Source organism: Phalacrocorax carbo, chromosome 24 (genome assembly GCF_963921805.1).
Source record: "Phalacrocorax carbo chromosome 24, bPhaCar2.1, whole genome shotgun sequence".
Lineage (NCBI taxonomy): Eukaryota > Metazoa > Chordata > Aves > Suliformes > Phalacrocoracidae > Phalacrocorax > Phalacrocorax carbo.
The window spans coordinates 6,267,384-6,285,464 of NC_087536.1; the positions used below are offsets into that span (position 1 = coordinate 6,267,384).

Below are 18,081 nucleotides of genomic sequence, written 5' to 3' on the forward strand. Positions count from 1 at the left end.
TTTACTTTTAAGTTTTTATCGTATGATATGTGCTTCTAATAACTTCATAATTATTACCTGGTCTGTCATCTTCTGCCTCCCTTCCTCACAAATCTTCTTTATAGCAAGATCAAGGAATTGTCTACTTCAGCTACTTGTGCGTGGAGGCATAAAGAAGACTCAAAGCATGAAGTGCTCTGGCTGGAGGCCGAAGGAAAAGCTCCATGGTAAGCGCTGTACTTCTCAAAATTATGTACTTCAGTATGTGCTCCGGGTTTTGTTGTGTTACATCTTTTGCAATGAGAAGTCATGTGAACTGATATGATCCAATTATCCCATCCTCTGGACTTATATCACAGGCACACTTAGATTCTCCAAGCAAAGGTTGGAGCCTTGCTTTGTGCGAATTCTGCAAAGTGCGAGATGATGCCTGAGCCAAGTGCCCTGTGCTTTAAATACGTAACAGCCGCAAAATGAGCGAGGAGGTGTAACCTGGAGGAGTAAATTGACCTGTCCTGAAGTCTTCATCCAGGTTAGTGGTTTCCTGCAGCCTGAACTAGTGTCCCAGTGTTTGTTTTTCCTTTAATTTATTTTAACGAGGAGTAAAAAAATATACCGGTGATGACCTTGGATAATTGATCTGTGAATTTTGAGGGAATGTTTGACCTTGAAGCATCCTTCAAGAAGTGGGGCAAGAGCAGGAGAGTTAAATTTTCTTTTGTCTAGGTTGAAATACAGCTCTTGGTGTCATCATTGTCTTTGTTACCTGTTTGGGAGTTGTAATCCACTTTTAAGAAACACTTTTGTAGGCTCTGTTGCCTTCTATAGAAGTGAGGGAAGAATTGTGTGCGATTAAATGCATTTGATTCTTCTAATTTTGTTGCAATGACAAATACCTGAACTGTGGGAGAAGAGAGTCCAAATCATACCAAAGGTGAGTTTTAAGCAATGCTCAGTTCCTGTGCAGGGTAAACTGCACCCAAATAAAACATGAAATGTGGATGCTTTTTAAACATGTTGGAATATGTTTATTGCGGCTTTATAATTAATTATACATTTTGCTTACAATAGCATAATTAATATGGCTTCTGTAAGCGTGCTTACAAATATAGCGTAAGCAAAATATTTCTTCCATAGTCTATCTGCCCACACTAGACTATTTTCATTTGCTAAAGCAGATGTAACTGTCAATCCTTAAGATACCTTCAAGATTAGAGGAAATTTTTCTATTTTTACTAAGTTTTCCTGGTAAAACACCAATGCATGGAGTCAGGTCTTGATAAGCAAAGCAAAGAACCCCTGCGTTCCACTTTAACCTCTTTCTTTTCAGAGCTCAGTAAGTTTTCCCTGAAGCCAGAGAAAATTCTGCTTAGTCTTTCATAGAAGGCCACTTCCGCTAAGCTACTGACTTCATGGTCTCTTGTGTGATTACTTATGACAGAGTTCATTGTATTTTGTTTGAGAACATAATTAAGTCTTTACTGCATGACAGTCGAGTGGCTAGTCAATGTTACGGTGCTTGCTGCTTCCCTCTGCTGCGCAGAACCGGGATTGCTTGCTTCCATAGGCCTTGCCTCGCAGAGACCCTACCGTTCAGTGGCAGGATTTGAGGGTGTGCCTCTCCAGCACAGTGACGTAGCTTAGTCCAAGCTGGGTGCCACACCACATTCGAAACTGTCTTGGCTGTCTCGTACAGTGCTTCGTTACCCATTGACTCCACCGCAGCTGGAAACTTCCCAGGAAAGCTCCTGTTGATACAGGTTACCCAAGCCGAGGGCCTGACTTGGGCGATGCAGTGTTTTACATCATTTAGTGTTTTTGTTGATGACGTTCTATGTGGCCTAGTCTCTGAACTGTGAACCATTAGGCCTGCATGCCGCGGAGGTGGATTCTGTTGGCCTTTACTATCTCTTGGGAGGGTTTCTGTGTACAGTGTGTATAAAGACTGCTCTTACCACACCTGGGATCCCATTTGTGTTTGTCTGCTAGACGTCACTGTGATATTACTGACCTGAGGGGTCTTTTGGAGGTGGTAAAAAACCACCTAGAGCTTGGTATCACTTGCAGAAGGGCTTTACATTCTGTGCCAACTCCTTTTATCAGTTTTCACTGCAACACGTACGTCAAACCTTGGAGAAGCATTTATAGGGCCTGTTCTTGACAGGTGGGGTAGGTTAATTCGCCTGAAAAAGCAGCAATGTTTTTCTCAATGGTAAAGCAATTACTGAAGTGCTGAACACCGACCCTGCCTATAGGTTGGTTATTTGTTACTGCAAAACGTACGCTCAACATTGTGCTAGTTATTATCCAATTCAAGTACAGAACAGCGTTTTCCACTTGTCCACACCTGCTGAAAACAACAGGAGGAGTTCATTCCAGTAAGCAGCCTCCAAACACTGCAGGCTGATAGGGGGTATACAGTAGGATTCATCTTCACTTCAGCTAAATTGCACAAATCTAGTAAAGTGGACCCAAAACAAATTAGATGGCGGAGTCATGTGACAGGTCTGCTAGCTTTAGCGTCATTGCTGTTATTCTTAACAGTATTGATAGCGTTGCGTGCAGGAGGCAAGGAACGTTGGGTTAAGTTGAAAATGTGAACACTATCACCACAGCCTATTAAACCAACTGAGGTCATTTTGGTTTTTCTGTATACACGCAGAATTTTTTTTGTAAACTGCTTGGGTACGTTAGCTTAATTTCTGAGAGATTTCCTGATTAAATGGTACGCTGAAGGTGTTCCAGGGTGGGGAGAAAAAGATGCTTATGCCCAGCTTAAGAGGGTCTAGTGTCCAAAATTAGTTTCTTTTTTGAGGCTGAGGGGGGTCATCCCATCACATGAACAATGTTAACCATGTATTTTTTTTCACTTACTCTTTTTGGTTTTTTTTTCTTTTCTACCTTACAACAGTTCTGTCTCTCAGAAAGTAAACAGGGTGTGACTCTGGACAGACTCATTAGCCCAGAATTACAAAGCTCAGAAAAATGCTGCAGAATTCACTATGACTGGTACCAGTGCATGAATGTTAGGACAGCGTACTCTTATTATTGGATTCTGGTTATAGGAATAAACCCCTGTAAAACTTAATAGGAGCAAAAACCAGTGGGGCTATCTGAATCTATCATTTTGGGAATTATGCCAGGAAACTTAGGTTTAACAAAATACAGCAAATCTTTGATGCTGGATATAAAACTCTCTACCCAGACATCCGAACGTTTGCGCTATCCATCAGTGAACTCTCATTTATATTCTATGGGAACTTATACAAAAAGGAAGCTGAACTACAGCTTTAAAATGAGAGCTTATGTCACAAAATCTGCTTTGTCGGGGGACTTTTCAGTGACACCTTCACGCGCTGTGCTTCACCTGATCCAGGAATATCTTGTAACTGCAGTGCTGAAGGACCACGTTTGCCCCTTCCTGAACGCGCCAGGCAGTAACTCAGGCCCTTCCGAGTCTGTGGGCTGACTGGGGGGTGATGGTGGTGTTAAAAAAACCCATGAAGAATTAACTTATTGATGAGTTTAAACGTGCTATTTAGGGGTCCACAGCCTCAAGGAAATGTTTTTAGGGCTTTATATGCTGAAAAAGTTAGAAACCACAAGTGTATAAATTTTGCCTTTTAACTCCGTGTTCCCTTGTAGTCAATCAACTTATTGGCCGTTGCAAGGGATGGCATTAGTGCATTCTTCGTCTGCAAGGCACTGTAGCAAAGATTTGCGCCCCCTCATCGCTTCTATGCTATGGGCATGGACATAACACTTCCTCTGTGGAAGAGAGAGGAAGCTAGATCAGCCGGCAAGATGAGAGCGGTGACTTGTGTAGGTGGGTTTGAGGAGGACTCTGGGTGGCAGGCTTTGAGGCTGCAGTTATAGTCAGAGGCAACATCATTAAGCAGAATTTGACGGCCTAGACCTGTCATTCCCACCCCCGTGCCACTCCTGGCACTGTGCATTTGTGTGATGTGCTGAACCACATCAAGAAACTAATCCAACCTGAAGAAAACACCTTCAAACTGAGATATTTCATCTAGATCTGTTTTTCCTTCTACTGCCTAACATGGCTTTTCTAGTTCTTGTGCTGTAGTGAGAGCAGGAATGAGGAGCTGAGGCAGAGGGGCCAAAAACTGCTTACATTCACAGTCAGCTGCTCGGTGTCAAACACCACCTGTAGTCTAAAGGATTGAGAGTAAATTTACTTTTATTAGAGTTTCTTGTTCTGCTGTGCTCTTAAAAACTGGATTAAAAAATATGAATGTATGGGAATGCACTGATGGTGAAACATAGAAATAAGTGATTGACAAGTATGTGTCTATTATCAGAGGGTGTGCTTTCTTAGGAAATGGGAAAAGCTGACATCTGAACAGCTTTTCCAACAGGAATTCCCTCTTAATTGAGGATCTGGTTGCAGTGGTTGTAAAGCTGCTGTCTCTCTCTGAGCAATTGCATCACTTGCTCAGCTGTAGTAAGTTCCTTCAAGTCTCTTGTCAGTGTTGCAACAGAACCTCGTCCCTACCACAGAACGCTTGTTCATCTCGTGGTGGAGCTGTACAGCTCCTTTGATGTGCTCTTTAAATTACAGTTGCCTGAGAGATACTGAGTTCTTTTTTAAATTTTTAAAGCCTTTGAGATTCTCGAATCTTTTTTCTTCAAAATCCTCAAGTGACCGTAGAAGTCAAGGGATGGCCAGCGGATCTGCCGCCCTTCTAGACGTGTGCTACGTTAGTCGTACAACTTGCTTCCCCGTCTCTGTGTGTGGAGCGTTGAGCTGGAAGAGGGACGAACCTTCCTGCAAGACCTATGTATCATGGTGGGTCGCGCTTGGTTCCACGGCAGGACACGCTACAGGGCGATGGCGTCTCTGCTGTGGTGGCAGTGATTTAGCAGGCTCCGTACGTCGCGGCCACGGTCCCCAGAGCGGTGCGCAGCTCTGCCCTCCCGCAGCCTGGCAAACACAGCCTCGGGAGGGGCGCGTAGCAGCGGAAGCAAGCGCAGCCATCCGCCGAGCGGTGTCCGGGGAGTGGCAAGAGGTTAGCGGGCGCACTTCGTGAGAGCGGTGGGAGCTGTCAGTAATAGGGTTCTTTGCCTTCTAATCACATTAAATGGGGAGAAGAGCTTAGCCTAGCTGTTTGGTACTTGATTGATACGTGTTAACTGACACTTCTCAGAGAATGATACCACTTGCACTGAAGTGTGCTTCTATTGTTTCCCTGCCTTGTAGCTGAAATAATGTTTTAACAGTTAAGGAACTGCTCAGCTACTTGTTGTCTTTCACACCTGAGATCATCAAACAGTTGCATTTCATGATGTGTGACTAATTATGAATAATTCAGAACCGTAGTTACGAGGTGGATGCCCTCTGCTTTTACGCTGGAGACTAAAATGAAAATAATAAAGCAAAGAGTTCACTTCCCCCTTTTCCTCTTGTTACTGAAAAGTCGTCATTATGTGGCCATTTCAGAGGCACAATTAGGTAACTTAATAATATGACACCTGTGTATTTCCAGGCCTGACAAAATTGTATTTAATTAGGGTAAAAATAATCTCCCATTTGTCGTGACTCGCCGTGAGGGTTCAGCACACTGGTTAGCAAAGAGGGGAGGCAGGAACTGGGTGCGATTAGTCCAATACATTCAGCAAATCAAAGCAGGGTGAAGTGTCCCTAATCAAGCCAAACATGTTTGCAATTTAAATGACTGCTGCCTGCTTCAGCATCTTTCCCCAAGCACCTCAGGCTTTGCAGGAAGCAACACCCAGGCTAAAACTCAGACTGTCTCATTAACCCTAGTTTGGAGCATTAGCCTCTTATCTCGCAAGTTACCCGATGATCTTTCTTTGCTGCCTGCCATATAAGGATTTTCTGAGCTTTTTGGGTTGGGTTTGATTATTTTTTTGTTCGTTTGCTTGTTTTTTTCCTTTTGGGAGGGGAGGAGAGTGTGTGTGTGGGGGGGTTCGGCTCTCCAATTACAGAGTTCCTTTATGTGTTTCTGTTGTCTTATGACCTGCGATTCTGCCCATCTGCATTTCAGGACTGGGCTGTAATCACGCCTAGTCACTGAGCATCTCTGAGCCTTCACTGGGTGATTGCCAGAGGAAGGTCTCAGTGGATTCTGCTTTCCAGTGCTGTGTAAGTTCGGATGAAAGAAGGTGGCAGTAACTTTCCACTTGATGAGAAGGTTCTGAACTTTTTCAGTAATAGGCTTTTGAGAACAACACTACCTCTGACTGAGACCGAAATAGCTAGACATGTCACTCGCTTTTTTCTGTGCTGGCAGAACAGAAACAGGCTCGCCCAGTGTTTCTTGTCCCTTGCCCTCTAACTACGCTCCCGCTCCCAGACAGTAGCATCCCTGCCGGCTCTAAACTGGACGGCAATGTCTGCAATGTTTTGAAGAATCTCTCAGATAGTCTCTTACTGCTTGAATGCGTAAGCTTTTTTCTTTTTTTCTTAACCACAAATTACAAATAGCTAAGCGACTGAATCGCTTGTCTAATGACCCGCTGCTTTTGACTTTGTTTGCTCTCAAAGCACGCTTTCTCACCCATGCACATCTCTCCCTTGCATCATCTTGTCATGCCCCTCCCATTCCAAGTAAAATTTCAGAGGGGAAGATCTGAGCCAGGATGCTAAATCTGCAACGGATACTTAGCGAGTGGCTATAAAGGATGGGGAGTGCCAGTGATGTGTGCTTTCTGTTTGCAGTCTGAGCTTTTTATGCAGAGGTTAGAGCTTATCGAACAGCTGCCCTTTGCCTGTAATCCAGCTGCAGCCACAACAAAAATGCTGCATGTGCGACAAGTGAATGTAGCTGGGATCAGAGTATTCATTTACGTGGGAAAATCTTAAAGGGCATCGAAATAAAATAATAATTATGGCTGAAGTAGGAATTCTTCTTCGCCCAACTGAAGGAAATGCTGCATGTAAAATTTCAAGTGCAGCTGATTTCTCCAAATTAAAAATCAAGGAGCGAATTAGGTATTAAGATTATGACATTTTCTAAATGCCTGGGTCTTATGATATTTAAGATCGATTAGTGAGGTTCAAATGTTCGTCACCCCTTTGGCATGTTAATCCACATTTTCCTATTCTGATGCACAGCCAACCACTTCAGCATTTTACTTTTTATCAGATTAACTTTGCTCTGTGGTGTCTGTCGATTTTTTTTTTTGGAATGAGTAAACACAGGAAAATGCAAATAGTTATATTGTATTTCATCTTAGATTAATCAATTTAAAAATAATACAGATTTTAACTCATCAGAAATGATGGCTTATGACAGCTTAAATGGTGACTTCACTTTAAAGCAAGTGGGATGGAATTGTTTAAATAAACGTCATGGGCTTTTTGAAGGTGGGTTGGGGTTTTTTTTAATCACTGAGGAGCCTGAAGTTTATCCTTTAGCATGCAAGGGTTTATGTAATTTTTTAACTAATGTGGGAACACAAATAACACAAGACTTGAGAGCAACACTGTCTCATTTCAAGGTACTAAGATGTAGAATAAGGAAAAATCCTTCTAAACTAAAGCTGAGAAGAGTTTTGTACATTGCAAAGAGTAAGAGTACGTTATGGATCAGAGGTGCGCGTGCTGCTGCGATATCCTGACGGAAGATGAAGTAGAAACTGGCACATATACCTGTCCCTCTCGTGCTCACGCTTCAAAGTGCTCTGTCCAGCAATGAGCTGGGGTTATACGGCAGAAATCCTGATATGCTCTCAGATAAGTCTTACTAAGCTTTAGAAAAGTAGTTATGAGCTTTCTGACAGGAAATCTAAATAATAAATTCAGAAAGGTGTGTATATATACAGTAAATTATTCAGCCACTAGATGTCCTAGCGCAGAGCCGCAAATCCAGCCTGAGCACCGGTGCACAAAAATCACAAAGCTGCGACTCAATACGTGGACGGTCAGGTTTTAGCCTGGGTACTCTCAATTCCTAGAATACTGCCGAAGAGACTGTGAAACACAGCTGCAAATTCAACTAGTCACGGAAGGCTGTGGCTGGCTGGTTAATTGCCGTCGCGCGTATACGTTGCGTTTTGATACTGGTGTAGCAGACGCTATGGCAGCCCTGTCTGTTAGGGATTGTTTCTGAGCACCACGCGGCTGGATCCAGCGCTGTATCTTGCCGCTAAGTATTTTTGTTGTACTTGGGGTAGTAGGTCTTAGGACTCTGGAAGATCTTACAAAATAATAGAAGATACAGACCCGATTGTAAAGAAAATGCAAACCTTGAAACCCTGATTTTGCGCAGCATCGACAGAATGAATTCATTGCTCGTACTCTGTGCCAGGTGTGCAGTGGAGAGAAAACCACAATGTGTTCCTTTCTCCTGATGCATGTGCGCGCACCTGGGTCTTCAGGCCCAACGAATGCCGACCCAGTACATGGGAAGTGTTGAGAGCTACCAAAGGGGGAACTTAATCCGCTTCTACCTTTGCTACAAGGAGAGGACTTGTAATGAATCATATGAGCCTCCTCTTGCATTACAGCAGCAGGGGTGGTTTATTTAGTTTGGTGCCATAAAATGAAGCGCCCAATTCAATGAATCCGCTTTGAGGGCAAAGGCTGGTCCCTGCGTTATTTCTGTATGTAACCAGATGTGGGGATTGCCGAACCAAGCTGGGGAGTATCGCAGCTTTCTCACAATTACAAGTCTTCCAGGTGGGTTGGATCGGTTTTCAGATCCCATTTTGTTTAGGGTACTCTTGAGAAAGAGAAAAGGGGAAGGATAAATGTTGGAAATATGCTAAAAGCAAGTAGGATTTTTTTTTTTTAAATTGTCTTCTGTGTCACTAGAACTGAACCCATTCAAAGTGCTTCACGTAATTTCGTTACTTATTTCTTGTTACAGTTGGAGGTTCTTGCTTGCTCCTGAGTTATTTGCCTATTGTACAGATGTGAATTCTTGCATTAGAACCAACTGGTACGTGTCTAATGTTCTCTGTGATAGACATCAATGGTTTAGATGTATTTATTCTCCTTTTGTCATAATACACGTTACATGTAGCAATGTCCAGTGCCATCTCAGGTACGTGTTTATTTGCAAGAGCTGCAGAATGAAGCAGCTGTCTCTTCACCGGCTCCTGAGAGCATGTCAGCAATGACCCTCCCCAGCCTCTTACCTGACGTACAGGTGATGCGAGTTCTGCTTTATTGCAAAGCACAGGTGGGTTCCTCCAAGGTCATACATCAAATAAGAACCAAAACGTAATCACCTGGCTGCAAATTTTCATGTAGCACTTCACGAGAGAGAGACTGAAAGCACCTTTGCAAACTCAGCTGGAACATTCTGCTGAGCTTCCAGGGTGCAGGAGGGGACTTATTTTTTATTTTTTTCCCTCCCTTCAGGCTGTAGCTGTGTGAGTTACTGAAAATTATTAGGGTATTGACATATCTAGCTAGAAAAATTTACTTCATAGATGTAAAGTGCTGTGTGTTTAATAAGCTAATATGGTGGAAGGCTTCAGAAATCTCTTTAGCAACCAGCTCAATGGCACAGAATGAGGTGTGACCTAAGAGGTGGGAAAAAACGTGCTCCAAAGTGTCTGAGCGAGGCATGGCAGAGCTGAAGGTGAGGCAAGGCTTTCGGTTACGGATTCTGTCTGTCCCTCCTGTAGGCACTTTCCTGCTCTCTGGGTATGCGGCTGCTGCGATCAAGGTATTCAAGAAGGTTCCTTTGGTTTTGTTTGTTTCTCCTGGATTTCTGTTTAGTGTCTTTTTTTTCAGCAGTTGCATCAAACTTTAGACTTCTAGATTCTAGGAAAGCCAGAATCCCAGATGTGGGATATGGACTCTGTCGGGCAAGGAATATTGCGAATTGTAAAGTTTAACCCCTGAAGTGCCAGGGAAGAACAAATGTCTTCCTTGTGGCATTTTCAGCTTTCCCATTAATTTTCTTCCATTTTCCTTCACTTTCCGCCATTAATCCTCTTTGGCTGGATTCCTGTCTTCATTTAATTCTCGCTCACACCGTGATACCAAAGGTAGATATTTGCTTTCCCGGTGCCTTTCTTCTTGCTAAAATGCTGTGTAACTAGTCCTAATTCTTAGACATACAGTGGCGTGCTGGCCTGCCGTAGCATACGTAGAGCTCTGTTTCTGTAAGGTGCTGTACGTTATCAGTGTGCGGCGGTGCTTAAAGGTTGTATAATTTCTTCTGTAGCTGCATTTCACCAGCTCAGAAAACGCTTCATGCTTCCCCCACCCCGAGACTGTATCTTTGTGGAATATTCTGCTTATTTCGATTTCCAAGTGCACTGATTAAAGTTACCAGCTGTTGCCCTTTCTTCTACTTTTGCTCTCTCCTTCCCCATCATAATTGCATTATAAACTGAGAACTTGATATTTTTATCTAAAGCACCCAACACTGACTCATTGGCACAGGCAAAAATAGATAATTAGTTGGGCTTGAAGCAAAAGTGGCTGTATGGATGTCCTAGAGAATGGGGCTCTGTTGCTGACAGGCTGCGACTTTACAGGGAGGGTGCTAGATGCTCTGACATGTACAAACTTTCTGGTGTAGCTCCACAGTTCTGTGCCTTGGTGGTTTGGGGTTTTTTGGGGAGGTTTCATGGTTGTTTAGTATTTTTTTTTCCTTGGAACCCATTGAATGTGGAGAATGACCCAAAAGGCTGTTGAAGAAACTGTTTTTTTCATGTGTTTGCTTTCTGCCTTTGCAGCTCTGCTCTTCGCTGTGAGCTGAAGTCTGGCAAACCCATGATGGAAAGGGAGTAAGAGATCTTCTGATGTGATCTTCTCAGATATTGATTTTCTTTTTCCCCGTCTTAAAATTCTGTTTACAAATTCCTTTTGCTTTAATTATTTGTTTTCTCCTGCAAACAGTACAAAGCTGGCCTGCAGGAGGGCCAATTGACAAGCCTTGTACTTAAGGAGATGTAACTACCCTTGCCGCATTTTTCCAGAATTTATCGGTCAGGGATTTAGAAACATTTTACTGGTAGCAACTGAGTCGCCTTAAACTTGAGACACATGCATGCTTTGGATTTTGTGAAGCTGGGGTAGAGTGAACTGAGTGCTACTGCTCAAGTGTAAAGCATGGATGGGAATAAACCTGTATTCTGGCTGTTACGGTCCTGGCACCTGGGGAAAAGAGAGCGTATTTCCAAAAGCAAGGGGAAGGGAGAACAAATGCACTATTTGAGGGGCATTTTGCAGGCTGATGCAGCACTAATATCTTGGCTAGGAATAACTATGTCCGACTTCCTCGAGGAAGTATTGTAGGAATCTCAGGGTGAGGGTCTTGGTTGGTATCAGACCCCGTTCTGTGCCCTTCTCCGCTCGCGTGGGTTTTGTACCCTCGAGAAGCGCTGACCCACCACGTTTCGCTGCGGCTTTTCTCCCTTTCACCCCCTGTGCCCGCTGGTCCCTGTCGTAAGGAAAACGACCCTAATCCTGAAATCCTGTGTTGGCCGTACGCAGGGCTGGAGCCAGGGCACGAGCCGCTGCTTTTCAGGATAAAAAGTTACTCCTTGCAAATTTATCTTCTCTTCAAGCGGTGCCTTTGCTTTCCAATTTCTTATTGATTAAATCTCTTCGGGGTTAGCAGCAGTTTCGCTTGAGCGTACCGGTGATTTTTTTTGGCCTTATCGAGGTAATTTGCTTGTATATGTCATGGTGCCTTATCTAATCTATAATAAAAATATTTATATGCAATTAGAGGGTGGGGGGAGAATGAAACAGTGACACTTCTGGCAAGAAGAAGAATTTTTGATCAGGGAACCGTGCAATACCAATAAACATGGCCCAAACAGTGTTTGCGTTGGGCGTGGGGGGTGGCCCCGTTGTGTTTTACCCCAGGTCCCAGTACTGCTTTGTTGTTTCGGGGTTTGTGCCCCCACGTGTGAACGTAACCGGGGCCGGACCCGCGGGGGGGAGCAGCGCTCTGCGCCCCAACCCCGGCCTCAGCCCCGGCCGCTGCCCGGGGTGCGGGGCCGGGCGGGGAGGGTGGCACCCCCGCGGGGGGCTGCGGTCCTGCTTGGGGGGGGGGGGGCGGGGTGTCACCGAGCCTCCCCCCTTCTCCCCCCCCCCCCCGCCGGCAGAGCCCGCCCAGCGCGCGCCTAATTGGCTGCGGGGGAGGGGCGGCTCATTAGGGATGCGGGCGCGCGCCGCGGCTCGCTAGTCGGCGGCGGCCGGAGCTGAGCCGAGCCCAGCAGAGCTGAGCCTAGCAGAGCCCAGCCCAGCCCCCGGCCACCCTCTCCTCGCCTGGCCGGGCGTGGGGCGCCTCCCTGCATCTGGAGAGAGACAGAGAGAGAAAGGGGTGCGAGAGGGGAGGAAAGAAGGGGAAAAAAATTTTCAAACCCCACGGAAAAAGGCGAATTCTCCAGCGCGAGCTCGACTCCGGAGGGCCCGAGAGGAGATTTGCACCCCCGCTCCTTGCACCGGCCGGAGGGGAGAGGCGCGGCAGTTGCGGGGCCAGCATGGGCGGAGGGGCTGCAAGGAGCAGCCGCCCCCCGCGCCTGGAGCGGCGGCTGCTGCTGCTGCTGGGGCTCTGCGGCTGGGCGGCCGCCCTGCGAGGTAAGCGGGCTCCCGCTCGCCTCCCCCGCAGCCCCCGGCCCCGACTTTGCGGCGGGAGCACCGCGCTCGGGGGGCGGAGGGGGGGCACCGGTTGCTCCGCGGGTCCAGGGAAAGGGGTGGCGGCCAGCACCCACCCCCCGCATGCCCCCACCGCCCCCGCATGCACCCACCGCGGGGAGGGGGCGGGAGCCGGGCGTTGCTGCGGGACGGCGTGGCCGGAGTCGGGAGGGAGCGCTGCGGGGAAACTGTGGCTGCTCCGGTAGTTCGGGCCCTCGAAGCGGGGACGAGGTACCGCAGGCTGCAGGTGTGGTGGGCAGGGAGAGCCCTGGGCTCTCAAGTGCAGAAGCATCCGTGGGAATCCAGCGCCTGCACGGATGCTTTGGCCAGCGCCTTTAGGAAATGGTCACGATAGTCCTGGCGACTAGTCGAGTTGCCCCCACAATGATGGGCTTTGGGATTCAGTGACCTCTTCTGGCAGTGAGAATCTAATCACCTGTCAAACAATGCGAGTGCCTGAGGCTGGACGTGCATCCACGCGAGCGTGCGCGTGTTCTTATGTACGTGTAAGGTGGGTATTTGAGATGCTCAGAGTACTTTTTTTTAAAAATTTAACTTCTTCCTGGTGAATTATCTGAGTAAAATAATCTCTTCAGGGTAAATAGCCAAAGGATGTCAACAACTCCCCATCGCCTGGCATCCCTGACGCCCTGGGTGGTAGATCTGGACTTGTCAAAGTATCGAAGGTGCCTGGGAAGCAGGGGGCAGGGGCAGTCTGGTGCTACGGTGTCCTTTTTGGAGGCAGGTGCCTGCTGTTGGTAAAGCATAGTTTCTGTGTTTAGAGACTATAACGGTACCTTTGTTACAAACGGCTTATTTTTACAGCACGGAGTAATCTCTCAGCCAGACTTTGTAGATCCTGAAAGATTGCTCTCAGTGGCTGGACGCTAGCCCCTCTGTGGGGGTCTCTCTCTGCGTGCCTGTAGTGCCTGAGCTTCCATTTCCTTTCGTATACGCTTCATCGGTGTTGGTCTCTGTATAGGAAGTTGTCGGCAGGTAGCTAGCGCGTACGATGCCGTGCCACGCTTCCCAGGAAATCTGCTGGCCGCCTCATCTGCTGTGTTCTCTCGTTCAAGCCCAGCAACTGGTCCAGCAGAGGGGTGATCCGAGAGGCTGAGAACCACCCCTCGGTGGTTCTTTGGAAAGAAAAAAACCCCAAACCAAACAAACCACAGAACAGTGAAATAAATGATGAGAATAAAGTCTAATATTTCTTAATTTTTATAATACTTTCATGAAGAAACATTTGTGACTGCAAACAAATGCATGTGTGTGTGAATGGGTGATGTGAGGTGCTTCTTGCCTGTTGTTTTACGTGTCTGGTAGAACTCCGTGGCCGTTCTGGCGCTGGGTGGAGCACGGTCAGGATCAGGCCCTGTAAGCATCTGAAATTTCACGCCGCAGGTCGTGCGGGGCAGGATGACTCTCCTGTTGCTGTTACAGAACAAGTTTCAACTATTTAATTAAAATTTGCCACTTTTCAAGACTGGAGCAGAACTGCTTTGGGATGTTATTCCAATGAAGACCAGTATCTTTTTTCACCGGTGTGGTGCCTGTGGTGGTCTCCCAGGTGCGGTGTTGCGTGGCGTTTACTTGTAGCTTTGGCTTAAGGAGTTAGTGCCAGTTAACAAACTGTTAGGCTGTAGGATTTTAGTTTATGAAGTTGTCCAGAAGCTGCCTCTGAGACAAATTTTATGCCAGGATTCTGTTCTGAATAGGGTTTAAAGAAAAATGGAATGCTTGTAGATACCCTTCACGCAGCATTTAAAATGTATTGGAGTGAATATACATATATAGCTTTGGGCTTTTAATTTACAGGAAAAATTGCATCGACATTATGGTGATTTGAAAACGAGAAGAGTTGCTAATGTTCATTATCTCATTGATGCATTGAAACTAATTTGGGGTTGCATGTATCTGAATAAAGATGTCTATAAAACACGAGTGTTAGCATTCTTCTGTGTCTTGATATTAAAGCCTAAAGCTGTGTGTTCCGTGGTGTTTATGGATCTGAGTACATTTTTGTTCTAAATAAGTATTGGTTAGGGATTTTCCTGTTCCGTTAGCATGCACTTCTGTACGCCTTGGTAGCCGCTGCATATGGCTACTGATTTTATTAGGATAACACGCTCCGTTAAGCCACCTAATGGAATACGGGTGGGTCTGTGGGCAGTAAGCTCTTGAAGCAAATATGTCCTTTTAGTCTGAACGTTTTGAGTTTTTCTTTTTAGTTGTTTTTTAACATAAGAAGCACAGATAACGTGCAGTCCAGAGAGCTGCATATTTAAAGTATTATTCTGCATCTAGGAACGAAGAAGGCAAACCAGCCTCTGGACAGCAGAGCTCTTGGAGAAATAGTGCTTGTTTTAGAAAGGTAAAAATAGCAAATTCTACTGATACTAAAATAAACCTGGTGGTGAAGACAGGACTGGTGTGCGAGTTATCTGTGTCCTGATTGTACCTTTCTCTTGCATTTAGTAATGTCCTTGTGCAAATTAGATGAGCCCCTGTTTATTTCATTATAAAGGGGCTAGGATTTAATTCAAGTGGCTGAGAATTCTGCCCGTATCTGCGAAGTGCTTCATTGTCAGCAGCTTAGAGCTGATGCTTTATTTCAGGAATGTTGTTGATCTGCTGCAGCCAGCTCTGTTTCAGCATTTACGCTGCGTTAACAGAGTAGGGAGGTTTTCCAGGTGCTCTGATTTTACATCCAAATGGAAGTATATTATTTCTGTTGCTTTATTAGTCTGTCTGAAGTTCTCTTTCTCTGTTCCTGATACCCTGCTGAGAGTAAAGCTGTTTGATTATTTGTAAGTACATTCAACAGTTTACTGTTTGAAATATTTCTGATGTGCCAGCCCCAACTGTATACACACACCGTGTCAGCATATTGATTTATTTGGTCTTGAAGTATGCATGTAATTAATATCTCAGCTAGGTGGAGACTTGAAATATTCTTAATGAGTGATGCGGGAGTAAAGAAAAATTAAGGCAAGGCATGGGTGCTATAGGAATCTCTTGCATGACTGTTCAAATCACTCCACCCAGAGAACGCTGTAGGTTTGTTTTGTTAAGACACAGCATTCTTTAAAATAACAAGCCACGTGCTCTGCACTGGACCGTCCTTCCGCCCAGCCCTAGCGTGTAGTGCCTAATGGGTTCCTCTGGCAATGTTTATATTCTTCAGCTCTGCAACTGCTCAGAAAAGAAACTTCTTTTACTTGTGGGTTTGTTTGCTAAAGAGTTCATCCTCTTTCTCAGATCTTTGTGATGGTACAGGCTGAGTTTGCACGTGGTATAGCCTTGCTTTTCTACTCATAGGTGAGAACCGAAGGTGTTTGAGAGTAATTAATTTCTCTAAAACCACAGGAAGTTCGGGAGCTCTGAAGAGCAGCGTTTCAAAACTGTCTGCACGATGCAGCAGTTGTCATGTTTGGGAACTTGTAGAGTATGAATGTGTGTATCTTTTTTTAAGTTGCTGTGTAGTTTTGTGAAGGCTTCTGTTTAGTCCTGATTTTCTTCTGCAGTTATTACTGTCTCTGTAAGTTATAACATCATTTGTGAGATAATTCAGAGAAAGAGTTGGAAAGTCTGAACGTTCCTATTGAGTATAAGGCTGGCTTTGGGCATGAATATGCTCTAATTTTGTCTGTTATGGAACAGTAATCCTTATGAGGATTGTTTTAATTTGCACACTGGTAGTACTTGGGTATATTACTGCTTTGCACAGGCTATGGATTTCTGGAATGCTCAGGTCAGGATGGCACCTTGTAGGGGTCAGACAAAACCTGAAGAGCTAGACGTATGATCCTGTCCTGGAAGTGAGCTGTGCCCAGCCTCTGTCATGTGCTTTCTTTCTAATGCATGCGTCTCCGAGAAAATATTTCAGTTTTGGAACGACAGGATAATTCTGCCTGTTAGGGTAGTGTATTGCAGGTGGCTTTACTTGGCTTATCCTTTGTTCACATGTGCTTCTTCATAGAAGCGCTCAAGGGAGGTGTGATTTCTGTCTCTTCAGATGTAGAGGAGAAAGCTTGAGCTGTGCAGAGGTGAAATGAGCTTTCCATGCCACGAAGGAAAATTTCGATCTTCATACAGTAAGAGGACTTTGTATCAAGATGAATTTTCACCAGTGCAGAATAGAAGCTAATCTGATGGTATTTTCATGGCGAATTACAGAAGCAAACACAAACAGTACGTTATATGCTAAGATGGAAAATTAATTGTGGTGCAAAGGATTCCTCAGGGGCACTTGGTGTATCTTTTCTGTATTTTTAGTGCTGCTGTCTGGTAAAAGGTGGAGTCTGAGAAAAAGAGCAGAATTTTAACACCAGAGGCTGCTGTTTCAGTTGTTTTTGGATGCTGCTGCTGTTGCAGTGAAGCAGATGAACAGATTCATTTGTATAAAATAGAAAAATGTCTCATTTTCTATTAATACTTTTAAAGAACTTTAATAGTCGTCTTGTATCACGTGGCCTTAGTTTAGAGCATGAGTATTTGTATGTATGACATTTTTTAATACTTCATTGTGCCTCATTAGAGGTCAATAAACCCCATTTTGGAGCATCTTGCAAGTAGGCGTTAGAAGATGCTAACACGATGTACAAGGCTGGGTAATCTGAACCTTGTGATTTACCTGCATAATTGTGATCGATGTCATTTCCATCCGTCTTCCCTCCCCACCTGCCCTTTTGTGGCCTTTTTTAACACCGTTCAAAAATGTTGTTAACAAAGAAACTGTTACTGCAGGCTCTTGGTCAGTGGGGCCCAGTTACTTGCCCGATGCTCTTTAGTGCCAAATGCTTTACAGGAGCTTCCATGCAGGGGGTGTCGGAGGGCAATTACGCTTACACGTGGCGTTCCCTAATGAATATTCTGCTGACTGCTGCTGTAGGTATTTTTGTCTGGTTTTTGCCTGTTTCTTTTTTTTGAATTTTAAAAAGTCATAGACCTCAGAGAAGCCCCGATGCACTGAGTACATTTAGTTCTATGTAGGTTAAAATTACTTCCTTTAGGAAGCTTAGCGTGGTCTGAATTTATTCAGCAATTAGCTTGCTTTTGGATTATTGAGGAGGTTGAATAGGCGGTATCTAATTAATTTGCTTATACAAGGTATCCTTTGTGCAATGCTGTGTCTGTAGAACAATGACAAATTAACATGGTTTCTCAGACAAGGATATGTCTGTGAGATTACATGCATGCATCGTAAGCAGAATTTCAGCATACAGCTGTCCTAGTCTTTCTATATTCTGCTAAAAAACCCCTGAAATGTTACCATACATGTTTGAAATTCCTACTGTGAACATCTCATTGGAAACCTCTGCTTAATGTGTCATGGAAAGAAGAGAACTACGAGCAGCCAATGACCTTAATTGCTAGACAACAGTGGTCTGAAGAGTTTTTAAAAACCACAAACCTATTGCAAGCAATTGAAAGGAGAAGCAGCCTGGGTCTGGATGGCTCTGATGGAAAAGCAGTGCAAAATGGGCAGTCCTCATGCTAATTAC

General features: G+C 45.0%; 1 protein-coding gene across 3 annotated transcripts in view; it reads left to right on the forward strand.

Moving 5' to 3' along the window:
* The first annotated feature begins 260 nt into the window (after nucleotides 1-260).
* The window catches only part of UNC5D (unc-5 netrin receptor D), a 186,653-nt gene continuing 168,832 nt past the window's right edge, over nucleotides 261-18,081 (forward strand). For 2 of the 3 annotated variants that reach the window (XM_064472592.1, XM_064472593.1), the window contains exon 1: nucleotides 12,138-12,517. In XM_064472592.1, the coding sequence (XP_064328662.1) occupies nucleotides 12,421-12,517 (97 nt within the window). In that variant the 5' untranslated portion in view covers nucleotides 12,138-12,420. Of the gene's footprint in view, nucleotides 512-12,137; nucleotides 12,518-18,081 lie in introns of those variants that run through there. The other variant, XM_064472594.1, reaches the window with a different exon arrangement.